At 36.7% G+C, this 22,646-nt stretch overlaps 1 protein-coding gene across 1 annotated transcript in view; it reads right to left on the bottom strand.

Moving 5' to 3' along the window:
* Nucleotides 1-689: 689 nt before the first annotated feature.
* Nucleotides 690-22,646, bottom strand: part of SPAG6 (sperm associated antigen 6) — a 127,416-nt gene continuing 105,459 nt past the window's right edge. The window contains exons 9-11 of the mRNA XM_007936362.2: nt 14,463-14,579; nt 9,731-9,876; nt 690-759 (exon numbers count right to left, since the gene is read on the bottom strand). Of these exons, the coding sequence (XP_007934553.1) occupies nt 690-759; nt 9,731-9,876; nt 14,463-14,579 (333 nt within the window). The remainder of the gene's footprint in view (nt 760-9,730; nt 9,877-14,462; nt 14,580-22,646) is intronic.

Below are 22,646 nucleotides of genomic sequence, written 5' to 3'. Positions count from 1 at the left end.
TTTCAATGAAAATGGGAAGCGTGTGTGCAATAATATAATGCTTAATGCTGACTTCTACCCTCTCCAGTCTCATGAACAGAAAGGAAAATGTAGAGGAAGATGAAGAATGCATAGAAAACTTGTAATAATGAGTAAGGTCTTCCTAAGTTCTTAGGAAAATCAAACAATTTTCCCACAGATTCTATGTGTAGGTTCATGCATTTATATAGCCAGCACCAAAGTCTACTTCATGTGCCCTGTATCCCTGTCATCAGTTTCTTCTTTCAACTATCTCCCTCTATATCCTACTGTGGAATTTACAAGGCTGATTCTGCTATGCATAGAAGCAACTGGCCTTAGTAACTAAGGATTTTTTGAACTCTATTTCTCATCTACATCTCATTGAAGGGTGTGTGTGTGTATGTGTGATTTTTTTACTAGAACAATAACAAATCCCTTAAAAATCATTAGTGTTTTGTAAAAATCTACCTTTAGAGCAAATTCTATGCATGCAAATGGCCATGTATAGTTTCTCAGATAGTGAAGTTACTAATTTTTAAAGTATTCTATAAACTTAGAAAATATTACTTAAATGTATTTCATATTGAATAAATCTAGAATGTATTTATCTCAAATATTTAGAAAGAACTTTAACAATCGTTATTCATAAAAGTTCTACTGTGAATTTGAGTATAAAAACATAATGTTGCTTATTTAATAAGTGGTTGATAGCTGTCCACCCTCTGCAGAAGTGTATCTGAATATCCAGGGGAATAATACCTGAAAAAGAAAATTTTCTATTAGATATTTGTGAAAATATTTAGCACAGAAGACATAAGAGATTCAGTAGAAGGTATTTACCTGAGATAATTCTATGAATGACACCTCAAATACATCCTGAATAATTATACACTAAGCATATGACTGCTAACCAGAAGGCTGGCAGTTTAAATCCACCAGCCACTCCTTGAAGGAAAGACTGCGCAATCTACTTCCATAGTGCTACCGCCTTGGAAACCCAAGCAGAGGTCACTATGAGTCAGAACCAATTTGACGGGTGGTTAGTTTTTTACTTTTTTTGAGAATGTTTAATAAAAATTAAGCATAAAATGAAAGACTAACAAAGAAAAAAAATTTTATAATACTGTGCTAGATAACTGGGAAAACACTTAGGGAATATGAATTTAATGAAAAGAAGGAATATTTATTTTCAAAGCAAGATTCTTCAGTAGTAATTTTTTTATTACAGTGACTTTTGTTTTATTATACTAAGTGACTGATGCTGCTTTAAGCATCCCGTTGTTGTTAGGTGCTGTCAAGTCAGTTCCGACTCATAGCAACGCGATGTACAACAGAATGAAATACTGCCTGGTCCTGTGCCATCACAGTCTTTCATCATCATAGATAATAGAATTTCTTTCATAAATTAGACAACAAAGTCTATCATTACTAATCAACTTCTCTATTCTGATTCCCTTAGAGATTAGGCTAAGGGTATGTTTTCATCAGATATGGCCACCCATAAAACATAAATTTCTGGGGGTATAATTCATATTAAAGAACTATTTGATAAATAGTTTACAAACATTCCATCATACAAACCCTGGAAATTAATCATTTTCATTATCTCTTGAGCATCTATAGTACCATAAATTTATGTTTATAAATTCAACAATTTACTAAAAATTTAGTATAAAATTATTAAATATATTGATTAATGCACTGTGGAATACTTGCTATGGTATAGAAGAAAATTACATGCAGATAAATGTATGTCAAGTCAAATTTGGCAGACACTCTAGAATATAACAAATGGATCAAACATCTAAGAAAGGTTCCTTAACATTTTCAAAACATTGAAAATAATTAACCTTCCCTAAGGCACTTTCTCCACATAAAACTTAATGTAAGGGACTTTGCTTTGTCCTTTGTGATTTTTATCTTGCCTCAGATACCTGACTTAAAAGCTCACATAATTTATATTATACTACTTATTTCTTCCATAATTTTTCAAGTTAAGATGGACAAACATAGCAGTGTTTTCTCAATAGTGTGCTTATAGGCACTCAAAGTTAAACAGGTAAATACATACATTATGTCCATACATACATACATACATACATAAAAAGCTACCTTGAAGAATGTTTCTACTCTAAAGGCCTCCTATACTTGAAAAAATCGTCCTTCAACTGGGCTTCTTTGAAGTATTCTTTTTTTTGTGTGTGTGTGATTTTATTGTGATTTGGGTGAAGGTTTACAGAGCAAATTCACTTTCCATACAGCAGTTCATATACACTTTGTCTCATGATATTGACCACAGTTTACCACAATGCAACAGCTCCCTTCCCACTTCCTCCCCACTATTACCTATTCCCAGTGTCCATCCCTCCATGGGCTCCTGTCCCCTGAGCTGTCTCCCTGTGCATAAGCAGCCCTTGTTTCTCCCATGATTGTTCTCTCCAAGGAGTGTATCTACTTGAGGTAAATGTTCAACTCATATGCCTGTCTTTTGTTTGGCTGGAAACCACAGGTGTGGGTTCAATTCCAGACCTGAAGGGCAGCTAGGGGCCATAGTCTCAGTGGTTCCATCCGGCTCTATTGGACCAGCAAACCTGGTCCCCCCCCTTTTTTTTTTCCTCCAATGATTTTGAGTTTTGTTCCACATTGTTCTCCGTCTCTATCAAGGATCTCCTACATAGATCTCCTTTCAAGTGGAAGACAGTGGTAGCCGGGCACCATCTAGTTCTTCTGGTCTCATAGTCATATAGGCTGCAGATCAGATGGTGTACCAGTCGCCAGGACTAATTGTTTCCATGAATTTTGGTTTTCTTCATTCTTCTTTGTTCTGGATGAGGAGAGACCCATAGTTGCATCTAGATGGCAGCTTGTTAGCTTTTAAGATCCCAGTTGCTACTTGCCAAGGCAGGAGGTGGAACAATGTTTTGTGTAGTATGTTATGCTAATTAGAAGTATTCTTACAATGAGGACTTTACAACTGTTTTTCTGTCTGTTTGAATTAGTTAGAAGTTTTAAAGCCAGCCTCATCTTCCTAGTTCTTATATATGTTCCGGTTACTAGGTAAGTACTTTTCATATAAAAACTATATATAAATTATATAGGTTAAAAATGTACAACAAAACTTTATAAACTGTGCTGTTTAACATGGTAGCCATTAGCCATATGTGGCTATTGAGCACTAGAAATAATGGCTAGTGTGAGTGAGGAATAAATTTTTCATTTTATTTAATTTTAATTAAATTTGAAAACTGATATTCAACTCATTTATTGGAAAACCCTTAGGTATGTTTGGAGTAACTTATGAATCATTATTTTCAGTTGTAATTTCATAAAATCTAAATACAGATCAAGAATTTCTCATGAATTTAGCAATTAATTGAGATGTGTTAGAAGTGATAAAATATTTATCAGATTTCAAAACTTTAGTATAAAATATACAAGAAATCTCATTAGTATTCTTATATCAATTAAAAAGTTGAAATAATAATATTTTGGTTATACTGTGTTAAATAAAATATATCATTAAAATTTATTTTACCTGTTTCCTTTTTTAAATGTAGCCACTAGAAAATTTAAAATAACAAATGTGGCTGTCACATTAAACTAAGTGAACACCATCAAAGAGAGATACTATTTTTTGCTCTAGCACAAAGAGAAGACTCCAACAGATCAATTAGGACCAACCAGTAAGTCTTGAGGTTTTACCTGGCTGACTTCCAAGCTAGTTACCTTCGCCATACCTCTCCCCAAGGACCTCAGACTCCACAGTCTCCAGCATTTCCCACAGGGAAGGAACTATGCTCAACATTTACCCCCTTCTCCCTATCAGCAGAGGGTATACTTAGAACTACCTAATCTTCCTTAAATGCAAATACACTATGTATGTATCTCAGTATGAGATGAATAACACAAAGTTACTCATTAAAAAAGCAGACTCTATCGAATGCTAAGGAATTCAAAAGTAGCCTCTCAGGAGGAAAAAGTATGAAACTTCTACATAGCAACTAAAAGCAATTTAAATGTAACCAGAATAATCTTTACTCATGTTGTTTATATGTGCAAAAACAAAACAAAAATTTGTTTTCATTTATCATCAAAAGCAAAACAATAATAAGAAGTGGCCAAGTATTTCTATGTAATTTCCCCTATATTATGATGATGCTTAATTTTATCCTCCGAAAGATGTTATTTAATCTCAATAGACAGAAAATAGGAAAGCCTAAGAGGATAATAATAGGTATTTACTGAGTTGAATTGTTCCTACGGGCAAGCCCTTTGGCTACGCAATTCATGAGCATTATCTAATTTAATTCTGACAAATCTATGAAGTAGGTAATTATCTTTACCCACATTTTACAGATAAAGAAAGTATGGCTAAGAGGGCTTTAAGTACCAAGGTCACACATCTGGTGAGTAGTTGGGACTGACATAGAACCTAGGTTTATTTGATACATAAGCTCTAGTTTTAGCCACATTCCTCAGGAAAGAACCAAAATGAGCCTCAAAAAAACAACCAGAAGTTCCATCCCTCTGTTTATCAACCATTGCTATCCCAACTTACCTGTCTATAGCCTTTAAGAATATAAGTGAATTAACCTTATCCTAGAACCATATGGAGTTTGGGTTATTACTATATTGTATTATTTGTTATGATACCAGAAATGTGCTAAATGGAAAGCTTACTGCATGCATCACCAAATTAGATGTTTCCCAAAAACAAATTCTCCCCAGTGTAGGCAGAGACCCAGAAGACAAAGGAGTTCAAAAAATACCTTATGGGAAAATGAATTTGCTCTGGAAACTTTCACCTAATCACAATAAAAATTAAAAAAAAAAAAAAATCTTATGGCTGTGGAATGGTACACTGTATTCAGAGAGTCTTTATATATGAAACAAACTGAAGTCAAGAGATACTAAATGAATTACCAAGGACACACAGTTTGAAATAGCAGACCCAAGACTCAGCTTAGGTCTTCTAACTTCTATTTTAGGGGCTATTCCCTCTCATCACACCAGTTACCTTTATTACAATTTTTTAAAAGATTTTTTAAAATTATTAAAATTGGAGGACAATGTGAAATAAATATTTAAGCTAGTAAGCAGGGGAGCTCTGGTAGCATAGTGGCTAAGACACTTGCCTGCTAACCAGACGGCTGGCGGTTCAAACCCACCAGCCACTCCTCGGAAGGAAGGTTGGGCAATCCTACTTCCGCAGTGATACTGCCTCGGAAACCCAAGGAGGGGTCGCTATGAGTTCGGGCCGACTCGACGGCACATAACAACAACAACAACAGTAACAGCAGAGATAATGTATCCATTAAATCTGACTTAAAAGGGATAATTAGCTCTAAAATAGTCCCAAGTAAATATTGAGAACTATATAAAACTATTTTGAGATTATATTTGTCTATTTTCACAGAAAGACAAAGTTTCAAAGACTTCTATAAAACACCTTTTGTGAACATCATGCTTTAAAAAAATATCAGAAATGTGAAAAACTTTGTCAGCTAACCAAAATTCTTCATGGTTAATATTTAGCCAAATTTTTTAATGAAACCCTAAATCACAGAATAAATTAAAAATTTACAATGGCATTTAAAAAAACGTGGAGTAAATTCTAAATTGAGAGAGTTTTTTGATTTCCACTGGTTGCTCAGTTAAAATACTCCTAGAGCGTAGTAACGAAAACTTCTATTCATGAAAATGCCTTACACTGGTTGATTCTAATAACTCATTCTACTTTACAGATCTTATAGTTTGCTTTCTTTCACTGTTTTATAATATGGTTTATGTTAAGAAATTCCATGTATAAAAATTAACTTTATTTTCTTTTCCAGTTAAAAAACCCTCTTCCTTCACGTAGTAGTTTCACACATAATTTATACATTAGACTAACTTCTTTGAATTTGTATATTTGTTTTATATATATATATATATGTATGTATGATGTTGTTATTAACTGCCATCAAATCAGTTCTGACTCATAGCGCCCCTATGTACAACAGAACAAAAAACACTGCCCGCTCTTGCGTCTTCTTCACACTTTGCTCTGCTTTGCTTTCTCATTCTTGTACCCACTGTGTCAATCCATCTTGTTGAGAGTCTTCTCCTTTTTCACTCTCTGCTTTACCAAGCATGATATCCTTCTCCAGGGACTGGCCCCTTTTGACAACATGACCAAAGTATGTGAGATGAAGTCTGGCCATTCTTATTCTAAGGCGCATTCTGGTTGTACTTCTTCCAAGACAGATTTGTTCATTCTTCTGGGAGTCCATGGTATTTTCAGTATTCTTCACCAACACAATAATTCAAATACATCAGTTCTTCAGTATTCCTTATTCATTGTCCAGTTCTCACATGCATATGAGGTGATTAAAAATACCGTATCTTGGGTTAAGCATGCCTTAGTCTTCAAAGTGACATCTTAGCTCTTTAACACTTTAAAGAGGTCTTTTGCAGCAGATCTGCCCACTGCAATGTCATCTGATTTCCTGACTGCTCATTCCATGGGTATTGATTGTGGATCCTAGTAAACTGGAATATATCCCTGACAACTTCAATCCATTTATCATGATGTTGCTTTTTGGTCCTATTGTTAGAATTTTTTTTTTTTTTAATATTGTTGTTGTTGTTGTTATGTGCCATTGAGTCGGACCTGACTCATAGTGACCCTCCTTGGGTTTCCGAGGCAGTATCACTATGGAAGTAGATTGCCCAACCTTCCTTCTGATGAGAGGCTGGTGGGTTTGAACCACCAGCCTTCTGGTTAACAATCAAGTCCCTTAGCCACTATGCCACTATGCTACCAGAGCTCCTAATGTTTTAATGTTGAGATGTAATAAATACTGCAGCTTGTATTCTTTGATCTTCATCAGTAAGTGCTTCAAGTCTTCTTCACTCAGCAAGCAATGCTGTGTCATCTGCATATCACAGGTTGTTAATGAGTCTTCCTCCAATCCTGATGCTGAGTTCTTCATATAGTCCAGCTTCTTGGATTATTTACTCAGCATACAGATTGAGTAAGTATGGTAAAAGGATACAGCGTGTGTGCTTCCCTTTGGGTTTTCTAACTCTAGGTCTTTGCACAGTTCATTATAATAAGTGATTTTGTCTTCCTGAGCTGATCTTTGAAATCTTCTGCTCAGCTCTTTTGTCATTTCTTCCATTTACTTTAGCTACTCTCTATTCAAGGGCAAGCTTCAGAGTCTCTTCTGACATCCATTTTGGTCTTTTCTTCCTCTTCTGTCTTTTTAATGACCTTTGGCTTTCTTCATGGATGATTTTTTTATGTCATCCCACAATTCCTCTGGTTTTGGGTCACTGGCGTTCAATGCATAAAATCTATTCATTAGATAATCTCTAAATTCAGGAGGCATATAAATCAAGGTCATATTTTGGCTCTCATGGACTTGTTTTCATTGTCTTCAACTTCAACTTGAACTTGCATATGAGCAGTTGATGGTCTGTTCCACAATCAGCTCCTGGCCTTGTTTTGGCCAAAGATATTGAGCTTCTCCATCGCCTCTTGCCACTGATGTAGTCAGTCTGATTCTTGTATACTCCATTTGGTGAAGTCCACGTATATAGCTGCCATTTGTGTTGTTGAAAAAAGGTATTTGCAATGAATAAGTCATTGGTCTTACAAAATTCTACCGTGTGATCGCTAGTGTCATTTTTATCACCAAGGACATAATCCAACTTTTGCATTCCAATCACCAGCCATAATCAACATATCTTGATTGCATGTTTGGGAAATTTCAGACTGCAGAAGTTGGTAAAAATCTTAAATTTCCTTATCTTTGGGTTTGGTAGTTGGTGCATAAATTTGAATGATAGTAGTATTAACTGGCCTTCCTTGTAGATGTATGGGTATTATCCTATAGCTGACAGACAGATCTTGAAACATTCTTTGTGATGATGAATGCCACACCACTCCTCTTCTATTTGTCATTCCTGGCATAGTAGATCATATGGTTGTCTGATTCAGAATGGCCTAAACCAGTTCATTTTAGCTTACTAATGCCTAGGATATCAATCTTCATGCGTGCCATTTCATTTTTGACAACTTCCAATTTCCCTAGATTCATACGTCGTACATTCCATGTTCCAATTATTAATGGATGTTTGTAGCTATTTCTTCTCATTTGGAGTTGTGCCACATCAGCAAATGGAGGTCCTGAAAGCTTTACTCTATTTACATCATTACAGTTGGCTCTACTCTGAGGAGGCAGCTCTTCCCCAGTCATATTCTGATCGCCTTCTGACCTAAGGGGTTCATCTTCCAGCACTATATCGGACAGTGTTTCAGGGCTATTCATAACATTTTTCAGCAACACATCAGACAGTGTTTCACTGCTATACATAAAGTTTTCACTGGCCAATTCTTTGAGAAGTGATGGCCTCTTCCTTCTTCCGAGTCTGTCTTAGTCTGGAAGCTCCACTGAAACCTGTATACCATGGGTAACCCTGTTGGCATTTGAAACACCAGTGGTATAGCCTCCAGCCTCACACCAACACCCCAGCCACCATAATAAGACAACTGACAGACAAGTTTGTCTGCCTTAGCTGTTTCAAACTGCTCTGCTCACTTCCTGGCCTCCCTTGCTGTTCCCACCCATCGCCAGCTCTCTCTTCCTTTCCTGGCCTCCCCTAACTTGTTCCAGCCGGCTACCAGCTCCTGCTTCCTTTCCTGGCCTCCCCTAGCAGAAAAACATATAAATATTGTCTTTTACTCATCATATTTTGTGGGCATTTTTCAAGATTAATATGTTAAAATAATTCCATGTTTTCCGGGTAACTCTGTGCTTATTTTGGGTTTCTGGCACAGTTCCCCTTCAAGTTATAAGGACTGAAGTCTGGGTTTAATTCTCAGCAAATCAATCTCATTACAAATGTTGTTGTTGTTGTTGTTGCATGCTGTCGAGTCACACCTGACTCATAGCAACCCCTCCTTGGGTTTCTGAGGTAGTATCACTACGGAAGTAGATCACCCCATCTTCCTTCCGAGGAGTGACCGGTGGGTTTGAACTGCCAGCCTTCTGGTTAGCAGTCAAATGCTTTAGGCACTATGCCACCAGAGCTCCCTCATTGCAAATATGTATATGCATATATATAAATATATATATATGTATATATATACACATATACATACATACACACACACACACTCATATGTATGTATGTACATACGTAAAGAGCTTCCTGCTGAAATTCTCTGAGGCACCTGCATATAGCAAACAACATTATTTATTTATTTTTTCAGCATGTAGATAGTAATCTTCCTTCTAATACTCCACATTGCTTTCATGTTTATAATACTCCTATCAATGTAAATGTGAGCTTAAGGCAGAAAAGTAATATGCAGGGAACCAGGCAAATGGATTTGGAACCTACAGGTCTTTTCTAAATCAGGTATTTACAGTTTACATACTAAAGAAATGAAATTTATGTTTTATTTGTTTAAACTCTATAATAGATATTATTTAGTAAAGCATATATTAAATTAGTAGAGAAGTATCTGAAAAGGTCCTCCAGTTTGATTTGGAAATGGATGTGTTAATCAGAACATTATTTAATTTGGGGAGAAAAAGAAGTCAAGAGAGAAGTAAAAGTATACATTGGTCTCATGCAGTATTTCAAAGTCCACAATTTGACACAGTAGATATAAAATCTAGATTTGAAAACAGACAAACTGTGTTTTAATATTGAATATCTCAAAGTCAATTTTTCCTACCTTACTATTTCCTCTGGGTAACAATTATTAATACTGTTGATGTATTCTTGAAGGAGAGATCCAGGTTCTGCTCTAATCTCCTGAACCTTTTTAAGTCCACCACTTGTTACAAACAGTCGTCGAGCTTTGCTATCATGTGGCAGCACCTTGAACAGTGAAACACATAAAAATGCCAGCTTTTCTTTAAACTACTTTTTAGTACTGAAAAGCAATAATATATCTGAGAAAATGTAAAGGAGAATTTATGTCCACTATACCTATAACATAATGAGCCTAAATTTGCTGATGATGGAAGTAAAATGTACTTTTTACAAGTGTATTAACTTTTTATGCTGTAGTGATAGAATAAAGGCAATGATATATAGAAAACGAAGTGCTTACACCCATTCAAGCCCTCTCCACTACCTAAAAATAAGAGGCAAGCTCTTTAACAAGTCATAAGCCTTCTGTGACCCAACTCCTAAATGCTTCTCCAGACTCCTTTCCACTAATCTCTATCCTCAATTTTATTTCAGTAACATCAAAATGTGCATGTACTACCTTTGCCCATGTAGTTTCCTCTTCTTAGAATGCCTTCCACAATCTATGTACCTTCCCCTTTTTACTTGGCTAACTCTTACTCATTTTTTAAGACTCAACTCAGATGTCACCTCCTTCAAGAAACCTTATCTAGGACTCCCCTCAACCCTCTTATCCCAAGATAAGTTAAATGCTTACCTCACAGCACTTTATCTATAAACTCCTACTTGTGCATTTACCACATAATAATGTATTTGTTTATATGTCTGTCACACATAAATGTCACTGAGGCAAAAACTGTAACATTTGTTCATTTATATCCTTAATGCCTGGTGCCTAATCAATATTCAATAAATGTTTAACAAATGAATGAATATACTAAGGAGTAGGTAGAGAAAAGAAAGAATTAATCTAAGAGTAGATTTTAAAAATCAACCAATAAGAACTAAAAAGAAAAACCATTGGTTTGGCAATTAAAAGGGTACTGAAGAATTAAGCAAAGGCAGTTGCAAGTAGATGGCAAGTAGAGGAAGTAGGATTACCATCAGTTGAGGACAGCATTGTACGTAAGAAACCAAACCAAACTAAACTCACTGCCATCAAGTTGATTCAGACCCACAGTGACCCCCATAAGGTTTCCAAGGCTGTAAATCTTTATGGAAGCAGACTACCTCATCTTTCTTCTGCAGAGCAACTTGTGGGTTCAAACCACTAACCTTTTGGTTAACAGCCAAATGCTTTAACGATGCACCACCAGAGCTCCTTGGAAGTAAGAAAGTAAAATCAAACTTTAATGCTTCATGAAGAGAAAACTGAGAGAAATCAGTAGGATAGGACAGAAAGCTAGGATTTGTTGTTGTTGTTTTTGTTGTTCTTAAGATCAAAGAGATTTCAGCATGTTTGTATGGTGAGAGAAAAAAGCCAGTAGAAATGAAAAAATTCATTATGCAAGACAAAAGAGACTGACCAAACAAGGAAGGTCATGGAGAGGGTGTGGCCTTGAAATGTGGGAATTCTGCTCTCTTACTTGGTCACTGCAGGAGCTCTGGTAGCACAGTGGCTAAGGCACTTGACTGCTAACCAGAAGGCTGGCGGTTCAAACCCACCAGCCACTCCTCGGAAGGAAGATGGGGCAATCTACTTCCATAGTGATACTGCCTCAGAAACCCAAGAGTTGGGTCAATGGCACATAGCAAAAACAACAACAACTTGGCCACTGCTAGTCCCTGTAACAGAAACATTCTTGTCCCTCCCATTCTTACTCTTCCTTCAAGGACCAGCTTTTTTTCACTTGTACTACTGCCACCAAAGTCCTCTCCAAATACCTTAGACTGCCTTAACTTATTCTTTCCTTCTAAAAAAATTAAATTTATCATGAAGCCTAGTAAATTTAAGTGTTTTCTGGTCTTCCCAGCTAGGTATATAGTTCTTTGAAGAAGAACTTTGTTTTATCTATTTCGTCTATTTCTTATTCTATTATTATTATTATTATTCTATTTCGTCTATACTTAACTGAGTGCTGAATGCATGTAGGAATTTAATATTTAAAACTACAAAAGGATCTTACTAACAGAAAGATAAAATAAATCAACTGGACAAAAAAAGATTACATTGGTATTTGTTGAAAACTGGAATTGCCTATAGATATATCAGTTTTACATATTTTATTTGACCTGAAGAATTTTCATTACTTCCTGTCTCTGTCCTCTGCCACATTTAACTAGTATCTTTTTACCACCTGCCTTGCTTTCCCATCTCTTTCTAGTGCTCTGGTATCCTTAAGTTAAGAGTACACAAAATTCTACCAGAAGCAAATATTCCTGAAGGCCTATTTATATAAGAGTATGTGATATGAGGTACTGTCTTTATTTGAGCTGGCTATCTAAATTTCACAAAGCCCATTGATTTATTTAATTGACTACTTATTTTTAATTCTTAATATGGGTTATAGTTCATTTTCATAGTAAGTTTAATAAAACTAGAACTATCTGGCTCACTAACCTGTAAGATTAAATTACAAAATGAAGCTTTCAAAAATAATGTCATTATCCATTTTTACAGAGTCCCTGGGTGGCACAATGGCTAAGCATTTGGATGTTAATTGAAAGGTTGGTGGTTTGAACCCACCCAGTGGACTCTGTAGGAGAAAGACCTGGCAATCTGCTCCCATAAAGCTTACAGCCTAGGAAACCCTATAGGGCAGTTCTACTCTGTTATATGGGGGTTACTATGAGTCAGAATTCAACTCCACAACACCTAACAACAACACTAACTGAAAGGATGGCATTCCAAACCCATCCAGAGGCATCTCAGAAAAAAGGCCTGGTGATCCGTTTTCAAAAGATCACAGCCTTGAAAGCTCCACAGAGCACAGTTGTACTCTGACACACAGGGAATTGCCATGAGTCAGAATTGACTCAACAGCAACAGGTATCCATTTTAAGAGCTGATGATCAAAGTTTGTTAGATGATCCACTCAGCCCCTTATCCCTCCTCCCTCTTAGTGAATACATTGGCCAGCCAATTTCTTACTTAACATGCCAAAGCACACAAAAGTAAAGAGATGGATCAATTTTCCCCTTGCAGTAATTTAGTCTTTTCTTGGTATTATATGGTTAGTTGGTTTGTCGAGGGAGCATGCTATTATGTTTCCCACATCCAATATAAATAAGAAGGGAAAAAAAATCTTTGATTATTTTCTTAGGAGGAGGAAGACAGAACATGGGTTTAATAGCCAAAAGTATATCCTAAGGTGGCTTTAGCAATGTAAAACCTATTTTCCAGGGGCCACGATGTCTGAGGGTCAGTCTAGTTGTTGGAGATCATGGAAAGAGTTCAGAGAACTGAAGGCTATTAGAGAGTCTACTTTTGAGATAAGTACCTAAAAGTAGACCTATTTAACTACAGGCCTCAGTTTAAAAGTTATGACAATATATAGTTTTTGTTCATTATTTGTAGAAATATACTATTCAAACAATAGTATCTCATTTATGTAGCATAATAACTGACTAACCAAAATTAATTAGTACTGCTATTCACTTTTTAGTTAAATTTTATGAATTAGCTATATTCACTTCCATGCCTTATTTCTTAAGAATTTTTTTTTTTTTTCACTCTAGTGCTTACTATGCCTGGTATTGAGCTAAACTCTTTACAATATCTCAGATTTAATCTTTACAATGACCCTACAAGTGTTTTTGTTGTTATGTGCTGTTGAGTCAAACCTGATTCACAGAGAACCCTCCTTGGGTTTCTGAGGCAGAATCACTATGGAAGTAGATTGCCCAACCTGCCTTCCAAGGAGTGGCTGGTGGGTTTGAACCGCCACCCTTCTGGTCAGCAGTCAAATAGTTTAGGCACTATGCTACCAGAGCTCTCGACCCTACGAGATAAGTACCATTTTATGGGTGATGAAACTAAGACTTAGAGAGGTCAAAACTTTGCTGAAAATAGGAGAGTTGGTAAGTGGGAAATATAGGCACTCCAACTCAAGTTTGAGCTCCAAGCCACTATGTGATACTACTCTCACAGACCCCATTTTCTTAAATCAAATATGCTGAGCATAATTTAACCAGTCCCTGATAGCTAAGTATTAACATCTTAACCATCAGTGACTACTGAAATGTAGTCATTCCTTTCCTCCTTTGGTAACATCAGTCAGTCAGTCCTCCCGGTCATTCTTACTTCTAGAACCCTGCTCTTTCTATCTTACTACCTTTAATCTGCAATGATCTAAGAAATATGATAGTTTCCTTTGTTGAAAGTGTTCATAAAATAAGTCAATGAGCTCCAAACAACTGTCTAGAAGCATGTACAGTAAAACACACGGTCTTAGTGAAAAATATTTCAGTGGCTCTGAGACCTTTTTCCTTTTCTTCATAAGATCTTTTCTTTGTTCCTAAGTGAGACTAACAAACACTGGCAACAACAATGAAAAATCACTTATCAATATAAATTATCTGTAATATAAGGACGCTATGTGTTGACATACTAATTACTCCCTGGAATCACTAAAAAAAAAAAAAAAAAAACAACAGTGTAGTAGCTATGGTAAAAAATGTGAGGAAAAAGGAAGTGTTATATTTCTTTGTGAATTTTACTAATCTATGTTAAAACCCTACCCTCATCTAAAAGAAAGAAACACTGACCCAACAGAAAAAAAAATTACTTTCATTTTCTTCTCCAAATTATAGGCTAAGAGAATGCTTCTCACCTTACTGAACTGTCCAACCACATGCTTCAGAATATTGGGAGGAGCATCATATAGAAATGGTTCAAGAGCTGGTAGATAGGTGCATTTTTGTAGGATATTCTTTATCGCTTTTTTACTCTATTGAAAAAATATAAAGCAAAATGCAAACCAAAGTAAATAATTGGTAAAAGCATGATACAAATTCATATATACTTTGTTCCTTTTCATTGCCAACTAGTATTCCATTTTAATTCACATTCTATAGATTTCCTGGTCTAACTTGTTTTATTATTTGGGGGGAGGGGGAAGTTGTCAGATAGAGTCCTATCTTTAACTGGTTTTATTAAACCAAATGGAATAACCTGCCAGTTGTTCTCATTAAACCTTAACAAGTATAGTGTATTATTGAGCTCTTAAAACACCTATGAAGTAATCATAGTTAAAATTATAAAGCATAAATTATAGACCATAAATTAATATGTGTATTTTATTAGTTTAAAAATTTGTATATAGGAAACTGTGAGATAACTAATGCTTCCTGTTCCTTTCAAACAATTAATATAAGAAAATAATCAGTTTAACACAGAGTGCTATTCTCAGGTGTTCTATGTTCTCTAAAAGGTTTCATAGCTCATAGGTACATAATCAGAAATATTCTACCGTGTGCCTATTCAGTGAACATTTGCAGATATGCTCTGGTAGCTCATGGATAAAAATTTCCCCGTTCACATATGCCTGACAGGTTCTATTCCCTCAATACTAGGGAGTATAACATCCACAAGTAAAAGAACAACCCATCCATACCTGACCCACCTTCTCCCTGCTTCCCCAGACTCCATAGTATTTCAGAATAATACTGTGTGTTGCTGCCCCATCTGAAGAAGGGCCCTAATGTGACTATAGCACATTGCTGCAGTCAGCTCTAAGGCCATGGCTGTTTGTGATTTTGTTTTTCATTAAACGCTGCCCACTTCACTTTGGAAAGCTACAAAACAACTGGGTTTGTCTAATGCTTTTTCCACTAGGATTCCACATCTCTTTGTATATGGTTTTGTGCTTCATTACATCCTTACAGCCTTTCTTCTGATTACCTACTCTCTCTGAGGCCTTAACTGATATAGTCTTCAATCCTGCCATTGAAATTTTAGCAGTGCTCTTGAAATGTCAAGAACATTTTTATTTTCGTGTTGTAAATTTTTATAACAGGTACATGGATACAGCAGACTTTCAACACATTTGTGCTATCAGTAATGGAACTCTTAGATTTAAGTTTTCCCAGAGACCCAGGCTAATCAGTCTTGTATAACTGTTCTTATCTCTCAACACATAAACACTCAAACATTGTTTTATAAATTAAATAAAATAAGGAAATGTATGAAATGTAGCCCAACTTCTTTCCATAAACAGTTCAATATAACTTGAAATTAAATTCTTGATTCCTAACACACCTAGTTATACCTTTGTGAACCACCTTAGGGTCATAGTGATCTTAGCAGGTCAACAAATTTAACTTAACTGCTGCAAAAAAGGTGTGAGGACAGTGGCATCTGACCTCCAACTTCACAAGGGCAGATAAGGATCAACATCAACACTCCAAGGCTAATTATTATGAGGTGAAGGTCAGACATGCCACCACCCTCTAACCTTTTTACCAATTCTGACATCAACCATCCCTCCTCTGAAGGAGGCACTCTGCTTCTCTGCTGGATTCAAAAATCTGTTGCAATGGCCACAAAGAACTCACAGACAATACTCACAATTACGGGGTTTATTAGGGAAGTAACAGATTACAATTCAGGATCAGAAACAACTCAGTTCTTCAATCAAGACAGATTCTTTTCAGTCATTCTACATGCATGCTTCTTCTAGCCTCGGCCTCTTGGCCCTGTGGTCCCTTGGCCTCTGCCTTGCTTGAGCAAATGTTAACAAAGCTCTTTTAGCTGTGATGATAGGTACCCAAAGAGGCATTCCATTCCACCAGCAAACCTCTTTCCTGAGGGCACTCAGCTTTCTCACTCCATGGCCGGGAAGCCCACTGCTCTCTCTCGTGCTGGTATTTTGGTTCGGCTGCCTCTGCTGCCACTGTTTTTCTTCTCCTGCTTCTTGACATCTCAGCAAAGTGTTACAACTCTGTCTCCTGGGTCAAGGAGGTTCAGCACAGGGATCTGAGGTCTAAAGGACATGCTCCACTCCTGGGGCTCTTCTTTCTTGATGGTAGGGAGATTCTCCCCTCTGCAACTCTGGGATGGCTATTTTAAGCCTTGTTGTTGTTGTTGTTGTTATGTGCCGTGGAGTCGGCCCCGACTCATAGCGACCCCTCCTTGGGTTTCCGAGGCAGTATCACTACGGAAGTAGGATTGCCCAACCTTCCTTCCGAGGAGTGGCTGGTGGGTTTGAACCGCCAGCCGTCTGGTTAGCAGGCAAGTGTCTTAGCCACTATGCTACCAGAGCTCCCATTTTAAGCCTAGCAGATGGCAAAACTGACCAATCCTTATATTAGGGTTCCATATACTCTGTCTGCATAGTCTCACCCGTTCAAGGGTGCCGTGTACCTTATTTACATTATTAGCAAGACATCTGATCCCTTTGGTGCGCCACAAGCACCTTACATTTGCATAGTCCCACTCAGTCACCTGTGAGAGTCACAAAGACTATGGCTAGAAGAGCCATATTAAGTAATTCACTGCACTGCAACTGTCATTGGTGACAACATCGATTAATTGAGCAGCAGACATCACATCTACTGTACCATATATATAGCTTTACTCTAATTCTACTAGTCCCAAGCTGGTAATGTACCACAAAGTTACATTATTAATCAAGAACTCTAGAAAAGATTCTATGACATTAGAAATTCACTGAGCTTTACTATCTTTCATCTGGAAGAAATATACTTGATTTATGGTTATATTCTTCAAGATAAGAATATATGTCATGATTAATAATCAGCTAAATAATCCAGTATGAAAGAAGGAATAGTGCATTAGTTAGTAAAGATTTTGTTTATATGTACATTTCTGGGCTTATGATTTTTAACAATTTTATTGAGCTACAATTTATATACCATAAGATTTACTCATTTTAAGTGTACAATTATTGTTAGTAAACTTATCATCTCCACAATATAATTTTAGAATCTTTTCATTATTTCAAAAAGAAACCCTTTTTATTCCCTTCCCTCCCTGCCATCAGGCCCTGGCAACCACTAATCTACTTTTGGTCTCTATAGTTTTGACTTTTCTCAGCAATTCATATAAATGGAATTATATAATATATGAACTTTTGTGTCTGTCCTCTTTCACTAAACATGTTTTCTGTATTATCAATGTTATAGCATGTATCATTCACTTTGTTTCTTTTCACTGCCAAATAGTATTCCACTTTACAGATTTACCACATTTTTTTAATCCATTCACCAGTTCATAGACATTTGGGTTATTTCCACTTTTGGCTATTATGAATGCTGCTGTTATAAAGATTCATATACAAGGCTTGTTGGAGACAATATTTTAATTTCTTTTGGGCAGACACCTAGGAGGGGAACTGTTAGGTGATAATGGTAAACTTACCTTTAACATTTTGAGAAACTACCAAACTCTTTTCCAATGTGACTGCAACATTTTACATTTCTACCAGCAATGTAGTAAGATTCAAAGTTTTTCACATCCTGATCAACATTTGCTACTGTCTATCTTACTGATTGGGAGCTCTGGTAGTGTAGTGCCTAAGGCACCTGACTGCTAACCAGAAGGCTGGCGGTTCAAACCCACCAGCCACTCCTCAGAAGGAAGGTTGGGCAATCTACTTCCATAGTGATACTGCCTAGGAAACCCAAGGAGGGGTCGCTATGAATTGGGTCTGACTCAATGGCACATAACAACATCTTACTAATATAGCCATTTTTGTGGATATGAAATAAACCTCATTATGGTTTTGATTTGCATTTACCTAGTGACTAATGATGTTGAACATCTTTTCATGTGCTTACCAGCCATTTGTATATGCTCTTTGATGAAACGTTTATTCAAATCATTTTTTCACTGTTTAATTTGGTTACTTTTCCTCTTCTTTTTGAGTTAAAAGAGGTATCTATATTCGTGACACAAGTTCCTTCTTAAATATATGATGTGCAAATATTTTCTCCCAGTCTGTGGCTGGTCTTTTCATTTTCTTAATGGTGTTTTTTGAAGCATAAAAGTTTCAGCTGTAATGAAACCCAATTTTTCATTTTGTGTGTATGTGTGTATTTATGCTGCTGGTGTCATATCTAAGAATTCTTTGCCTAACTTAGATTATGAAGCTTTATGTCTATATATTTTTCTAAAACAATTATAGTTTTTTTAAAAAGTGTATAGTTTTAGCTCATATTTATGTCTATGATTTATTTTTAGTTAATTTTGGCATATGATATAGTATCAGTGTCAAAATTTATCTTTATTGTACATGAGTATAATTGTCCCAACACTATTTGTTGAAAAAACTACTCTTCCCACATTAAATTGTCTTGGCATCTTTGTCAAAACTCAATTGATCATAAATGTGAGAGTTTATTTCTAGATTCCCAACTGAATTCCATTGACACATGTCTTTACTTAAGCAAGTACTACCCTGATCTGATTATTGTAGCTCGTAAGTTTGGAGACTGGGCAATGCAAGTCCTTTTTTCTTTTGCAGGATTGTTTTGGCTAGTCTATGTCTTTTGCATTTCCATATGGACTTTGTGTTGGTGTTTTAATAATATTTTATTGTGTTTTAGGTGAAAGTTTACACAGCAAATTAGGTTCTTATTAAACAATTTTTTTTTAACAAATGTTCTGTGACATTGGTTACATTTTCCACAATATGTCAACATTCTCATTATTTCCATTCTGTTTGTTCTGCTTCCATTAATCTAGCTTTCCTGCCCCTCCTTACCTTCTCACCTTTACTTTAGGACAAATGTTGACTATTTGATCTCATATAGTTGATTATTTGGGGAACATAGTACTTACCAGTGATACTGTTTATTCTATAAGCCAACCTATTTGCATAAAAGGTATCTCCAGAAGTAGCTTCAGTCTCAAGTTCAATGGGGATCTGTGCAGTTGTCTCAGGGGGTTCTCTAGTTTCTATCAGTCCAGCAAATCTGGCCTTTTTCAGGGATTTGAGTTTTGTTCTACATTTTTCTCCCATTCTATCTGGAACCTTCTAATTGTGCCTCTGGTCAGAACAGTCAGTAGAGGTAGCTGGGCACATCTAGTTCTTCTGGCCTCAGGCACAATGAAAGCTGCGGTTTGTTTGGGCTCTTAATCCTGAAGACTAGGTTCTTCTTTGAGGCTTTGGTTTCCTTCATTCTCTTTTATTCCAGATGAGTAGAGACTCATAGTTGTCTTAGATGGCCACTCACAGGCTTTTAAGACCCCAGACGCTCCTCACCAAACTAGGATGTAGAAAATTACTTTTACAAACTATGTTATGCCAATTAACCAAGTGTCCCACAAGATTCATATGGATTTTAGGATCAGTTTCTTAATTTCTGGAAAAAAAAAAAAAAGTCAGCTGGGACTTCACCAGCAATTACATTGAAAATATAGATCAACTTGGGGAGTACTGTCCTCTTAACAATTTTGTGTCTTCCAATCTATGAGCATGGATTGTCTTCCCATTTATTGTCTTTATGCACTTGACTGCTAACCAGAAGGCTGGCAGTTCAGACCCACCAGCCACTCCTTGGAAGGAAGATTGGGCAATCTACTTCCATAGAGACACTGCCTTAGAAACCCAAGGAGGGGTTGCTATGAGTCTAATTGACTTGATGGCAGTGAGTTTAGTTTTTTTTTTTTTTTAGATGTAACTTTCAGTGTACAAGTCTTATACTTCTTTTGCTAGATTTATTTATACTTTTGATGCTACAGTGAATAAAACTATTTTCTTATTTGGATTTTTCATGATTCACAAATAAAAACACAATTGCTTTTTGTTTACTGATCTTGAATCCTGTGACCCCCTTGTTAAACTCTTATTAGTTCTTGTATTTTTGTGTGTATTCCTTGTTCTGTTGTTGTTAGGTGCTGTCAAGTTGTCTCCAACTCATAGTGACCCTATGCACAGCAGAACGAAACACTGCCCGATACTAAGCCAGCTCCATGATTCTTGCTATACTTGAGCCCATCGCCACTCCCACTGTGTCAATCCATCTCATTGAAGGCCTTCCCCTCTTTTGTTGACCCTCCACCTTACCAAGCATGACATCCTTCTCCAGGGAATGGTCCCTTCTGACAATATGACCAAATTAGGTGAGATGAAGGCTGGCCATTCTCGCCTCCGAGGAGCATTCTGGCTGCACTTCCTCCAGGACAGACCTGTTAGTTTTTTTAGCAGTCCACGATACTTTCAGCACTCTTTGCCAGCACACAGCTCAAAAGCATTAATTCTTCTTCAGTCTTCCTTATTCATTGTCCAGCTCTCACATGTATATGAGGCAATTGAAAATATCATGGCTTGTGTCAGGCACACCTTAGTGTTCAAGGAGACATCTTTGCTCTTCAGCACTTCAAAAAGGTCCTTTGCAGCCCATTTTCTCAGTGCTATACATCGTCTGATGTCCTGACTGCTGCTTTGACGCTGACTGTAGAACAAGCAATTTGAAGTCTTTGACAATCTCAATCTTTTCTCCATTTATCGTAATGTTGCTTATAGGACCAGTTGTGAGGATTTTTATTTTCTTTATATTGAGATGTAATTCATACTGCAGACTGTATTCTTCAATCTTCATCAGTAAGTACTTCAAGTCAGCCTCACTTCAGCAAGCAAAGTTGTGTCATCAACGTTTGCAGGTTGTTAATGATTCTTCCTCCAATCCTAATGCCACGTTCATCTTCATATAGTCCAGCTTCCCAGATTATTTGCTCAGCATACAGACTGAATAAGTATGCTGAAAGGATACAACCCTGACATACTCCCTTCTTGATTTTAAACCATGCAGTGTTCCCTTTTTCTGTTTGAATGACAGCCTCCTGGTCTATGTACAGGTTCCTCATGAGTACAATTAAGTGTTCTGGAATTCCGATTCTTCTCCATGTTATCCACAATTTGTTATGATCTACACAATCAAATGCTTTTGCAAAGTCAATAAAACACAAGTAAAAATCTTTCTGGTATTCTTTGCTTTGAGCCAAGATCCATCTGACATCCACCATTATATCCCTAGTTCCATGTCCTCTTGTGAATCCAGCTTGCATTTCTGAAGTTCTCTGTCAATATACTGCTGCAACCATTTTTTGAATTATCTTCAGTAAGATCTTACTTGCATGTGATATTAATGATATTGTTTGATAATTTCCACATTCTGTGTGATCACCTTTCTTTGGAATGGGTACAAATATGGATCTCTTCCAGTCAGCTGGCCAGGTAGCTGACTTCCAAATCTCCTGGCATAACTGAGTGAGTGCCTCCAGCAGGGCATCCATTTGTTGAAACATCTCAGTGGGTATTCTGTCAATTCCTAGAGCCTTGTTCTTTGCCAATTCCTTCAGTGCAGCTTCGAATTCTTTCTTCAGTACCTGGTTCTTGAATATATGCCGCCTCCTGAAATGAATGAAGATCAACCAGTTCTTTTTGGTACAGTGACTCTGTGTATTCCTTCCATCTTCTTTTGATGTTTCCTGCATCATTCAATATTTTTCCCATAGAATCTTTCAATATTGCAACTCGAGGCTTAAATTTTTTCCTTAGTTCTTTCATCTTGAGAAATGCCGAGCATGTTCTTCCCTTTTGGTTTTCTAACTCAGGGTCTTTGCACATTTCATTACAGTAATTGGCTTTGTCTGCTCAAGCTGCTCTTTGAAATCTTCTGTTCAGCTCTTTTATGTTGTCGTTTCTTCCATTCGCATTGGCTACTCTTCCCTCAAGAACAAGTTTCAGAGTCTCTTCTGACATCCATTTTGGTCTTTTCTCTCTTTCTCGTCCTTTTAATGACCTCTTGCTTTCTTCATGGATGATGCTCTTGATGTCTTCCCACAATTCTTCTGGTTTTTGGTCACTGGTGTTCAATGCATCAAATCTGTTCTTTAGATGGTCTCTAAATTCAGGAGGGATATATTCAAGGTCATATTTTGGCTCTCATGGACTTGTTTTAATTGTCTTCAGCTTCAAGTTGAACTTGCATATGAGCAGTTGATGGTCTGTTACACAGTCAGCCACTGGCCTTGTTTCAGCTGAAGATAT

The sequence above is a fragment of the Orycteropus afer genome, unplaced genomic scaffold, assembly GCF_000298275.1.
Source record: "Orycteropus afer afer isolate SDZICR_OR568_19922 unplaced genomic scaffold, OryAfe1.0 scaffold00035, whole genome shotgun sequence".
Taxonomy (NCBI): Eukaryota; Metazoa; Chordata; class Mammalia; order Tubulidentata; family Orycteropodidae; genus Orycteropus; species Orycteropus afer.
The sequence above is the reverse complement of the archived record's forward strand: the minus strand, read 5'-3'. Positions and strand labels throughout refer to the sequence as shown.